The following is a 4,152-nucleotide window of genomic DNA, read 5'->3' as shown; positions in this document are numbered from 1 at the left end:
ATTTCATTTCCTCTTCCTAGCTGTAGCACTTTACACTTATCTTTATTGAATTTGATATTTTTGGTTTCAGATCATCTGTACAATCTGTTGAGATTATTTTGAATTCTGGTCTTGTCATCCAACTTGGTTTTATCCACGGTTCTTATAAATCTCCTTTGTTCCATCAGCAAGTTTATGAACAAAAGTATTGAATAAAACTGGGCCCAGAATATGCTTCTGTGGACACCCTATTTGAAATGCTTCCTTAGTTTAACTGTGAAGCTTTGATAATTTTAGAGTGTTTTTTTCAACCAGTTGTATTCTTGTACTCTGACAGTTATAGCTAAAATATATTCTTTAGCTTGCTTATGAGAATGTCATGGGGACACTGTCAAAACCCTTATTACTAAATTTAATAAATTTCAGATTTACAGCTTTCGTTTTATCCACTAAGTCAGTTACTCTTTCAGAGAAATGGATTGTACAGGTTTATCATGATCTCTTCTTGACAGACCCATTTTGATTACTTTTTAGTTACCTTCTCTGTTGAGGTTTTAAATTGATGGTTTCATAATTTGTTCCAGAATCTCTCCGGGGTTGAAAGTTAGGTTGATGATTGATCTGTATTATTCTTTGCATGTTGTCCATCTCCAGGCCTCTGGAACCCACTCTGACTTCCAGGAATTCTTGAAAACAATCACCAGTGATTCAGAGATCACTTTGGCTAGTTCCTTAAGCACTCAGTGGTGAATATAATCAGGCTCTGCTGGTTTGGAACATCTTATGTTTTAATTAAATATTCTTTCACGTGTTTTCTGCAGACTGGCCTGCCTCCCTCCCTTGTACATAAAATTTATTTTAACCATCTGGTCACAGTAATCTTTCTGGTGAGCTTGAAGCAAAGAGCCTTGAATACTTCAGCTTTCTCTGAATCAACAGTTGTTTGCTGTCCAGAAATAACTATATTTATAGAAATATATTCCTATAATATGTATTCTATATTTATAGAAATATAGGTCCATTATTTGCTTCTAATGTAATCATAGAGCCTTTTATGTCTTACTGATTGAAACTTATTTTTCACTTTAGCCTTTTTAATTTTTAATTCTGTATGCTTATGCAGTTCCTTTTTACTTAATTATATACCTTTGTTTTCATTTCTTGTACAGTTCCTTTTTGATTTTTCAGGTTATTGAAGTGCTCCTGTTGGTCTTTTTACTGTGCTTTCAGGCTTTGACTTGGATTGAGATAGTTGCCATTGTACTGTTTGTGTTGCATACAGGCCTCAGCTGGAATCAGTACCTCTTTCCATAGTTTTCTGTAGAAATATATTTATTCTTTCCCCAGAAAACTAAAATTTGTGCACAAGGTAGGGGGAGAGGGGAGGAAATGGGCTTAAATTTAACAGGAAAAAAGAGTAGTAGAAGAATAACTGGTTGCCTAGATTAACAAACTTAAAATTTGGCAAGTTTAGCTCTTTTCTTCATTCATATACAATATATGTGGCACTTTTTATTCATTCTTAATTTGATTTTTATTCTATCATCTTTTATCCTGTTTGTTTTATATATATACAAACCCTCAATACTTTGCCTTTTCCAAATAAAGGGAAAGCAACAAGATTATATGCTCCTAATGTAGTGTTTAGTTTTATAATTACTTCAGTACATGGGCTGGATATTGCAAACATGTATGTAAAGTACTAAATAGTTAGCATTCAGGCAGTTGTGCACAAGAGGACAGCAAGCCTTGAACGTCAGTGTTAGCTGTTCAAGCAAGTAGCACCGGTCTGGATGGTGAAGTGATAGCTATATAGACAAACTCTTAGCAGCAGTGGCTAGATATAGTGACAGTTGTTCGATAAATACAGAAGGCATTCAATTAAGTGTGTTTTTTGGATGTTTGCAGAACTCTAAACAAAATTTTTATTGGCTTGTTCATGACATGTTTCTCTTCACCACTTGTTCTAATTAAACTTGTTCTTTTTTCCTAGTCCCTTTCAGATGCTCTAATTTCACTCCAAATGGTCTATCCTCGAAGAAATCTCTCAGCTGATCAATGGCGAAATGCACAACTTCTGAGCCTCATCAGCGCCCCTAGTACAATGCTCAATCCTGCACAGTCAGACACAGTATGTTACTTTATCTTCAGTACTTTTGAAAATGACTTTTACTATAAAGTGACAAGTTTTACACTGGCTTATTGGACCACGTTGTTTCTCACTGGAGAATTAGTGTATAGTGAGATGTCCAATTGTTTCATTATCAAAAGAGACTAATAATGTTGTTACCATGCAACTGTTTATGTTTCCATGATCTTCTGGTGGTACAGTTGTAGCAAAGCCACTTGAACTTAACGCTACTTCTTGCCAATCTAAAGTTTTAAGTTCCTTTAATTGATTTGTATTGCTACAGGATTATCTAATGGTTAGACCAAAACAGCTGATGCATTCTCTCAAGCAGCAGCAGTTTCCTGCCCTTTTTTAAAGTGACTAAAATATACGTTTGTCCATACCATAGTTTGGGGGGTTTTTTGCAGAGGGAGCCACCTTTTGTCACATGTGAAAAACAGTGTGGAATTCCAATGCGGAATGGAATTAATTTCTAACATAGAGCTTCTAAATATATGCCTCCATCTTCAGTACTTTGTAATCATCTTCTAAAGAGAGAGAATATAGATTTATTCAGGGCAAGTCCTTTATAGTATCATAGTGCTTATGGTCGGAAGGGACCTAAACAGATCATCAGGTCTGACCCCCTGCCCCTGGCAGAAACGGGTGCCAAGATCATATCACCCCAGCCAAATATCTGTCCAGCCTCTTCTTGAAGATCCCCAAGTTAGGAGAGAGCATCACCTCACTTGGAAGCCCATTCCAGAGCTTGACAGCTTTAACTGTAAAGTAATGTCTCCTGATGTCCAGCCTGGACCTTCTCTCTAACAATTTGTGGCCATTATTCCTAGTAACCCCAGGTGGTGCCCGGGGGAACAGAGCCTCACCCAATTCCAGCTGGTCCCGCCTGGTGAGTTGGTAAACAGCCACCAGATTCCCTCTCAGCCTTCTCTTGTGGAAGCTGAATAAGTTCCAGCCCTCTAGCCTCTCTTTGTAGGGCCTGCCCTGCTGCCCCTTGACCATGCGAGTGGCCCTCCTGTGGACCCTCTCAGTGCTAGCCACATCCCTCTCAAAGTGCAGAGCCCAGAACTGGACACAGTACTCCCAACTGTGGGCTGACCAATGCCACAGAGGGGAAGGATCACCTCCCTGGATCTGCTTGTGATGCATCTGTAGATGCACAACAAGGTGCGGTTAACCTTACTGAACACTTCCTCGCATCGGGAGCTCGTGTTCATCCTGAAGTCAACAATGACTCCAAGATCCCTTTCTGCTACTGTGTTGACAAGAAGGGTATTCCCCAGCCTATAGGTGTGTTGCTGGTTCCTTCTCCCTAGATGCAGCACCTTGCACTTGTCTGCATTGAATTCCATCCTATTCTCATCCACCCACCTCTGTAACCTGTCTAGATCTAGCTGGATTCTGTCCCTCCCCTCCAGTATGCCCGCTTCACCCCACAACTTGGTGTCATCAGGTAATTTAGACAGCGTGCATTCCACACCCTCATCCAGATCGCTGATAAAGATGTTGAACAGTACTGAGCCCTGGGGGACTCCACTGCCCACAGTTATGTTATATGTAGGGTACTGTTGAGATAACAAACTGAAAACTGGGACGAACATATTTTCTGAAATGACTAGTGACTTCGGTTACTAGTGCCTCAGGTTTGAGTTGATGCACAGTAATTTCTGAAAATCAGAACTTTACAAAGACAGTCAAGTTGGACACTCAGAAATGTCACCCAAAATCCTAGCCACTTTTGAAAATATTAACCTAATCATTAGATACATCAGTCTGATATCACCAATTGGATCATCACCAATATAGAGAAAATTGACTATATCGGAAATTGGCTTTTTTGGCCCAATGTGGCCAATAAATACCCTGTGCATGCGTGCAGCCTCAGTGCAGCACATAGGTGGCGAGGTCCATAGCCTGGCAGCTTGGACAGATGCATCCAGCTGGTAAGACTGTTGTTGTAGAAGGGGGAGAGGGAAGAGGTGTATGTGCATGGGGGTGCAGATCAAGGCCCTCAAGGGAGGGAAGGAGTGGGGCTGGTGCTG

General features: G+C 40.1%; 1 protein-coding gene across 1 annotated transcript in view; it reads left to right on the top strand.

The window, feature by feature from the left end:
* Window positions 1-4,152, top strand: part of NCKAP1 (NCK associated protein 1) — a 130,208-nt gene that overhangs the window by 55,500 nt on the left and 70,556 nt on the right. The window contains exon 8 of the mRNA XM_019522863.1: window positions 1,973-2,110. Coding sequence (XP_019378408.1) covers window positions 1,973-2,110 — 138 coding nt within the window. The remainder of the gene's footprint in view (window positions 1-1,972; window positions 2,111-4,152) is intronic.

Source organism: Gavialis gangeticus, unplaced genomic scaffold (assembly GCF_001723915.1).
Source record: "Gavialis gangeticus isolate Ggan-Ray unplaced genomic scaffold, GavGan_comp1, whole genome shotgun sequence".
NCBI lineage: Eukaryota > Metazoa > Chordata > Crocodylia > Gavialidae > Gavialis > Gavialis gangeticus.
Note: the sequence above shows the minus strand (reverse complement) of the source record. Positions and strands in the feature narration are given on the sequence as shown.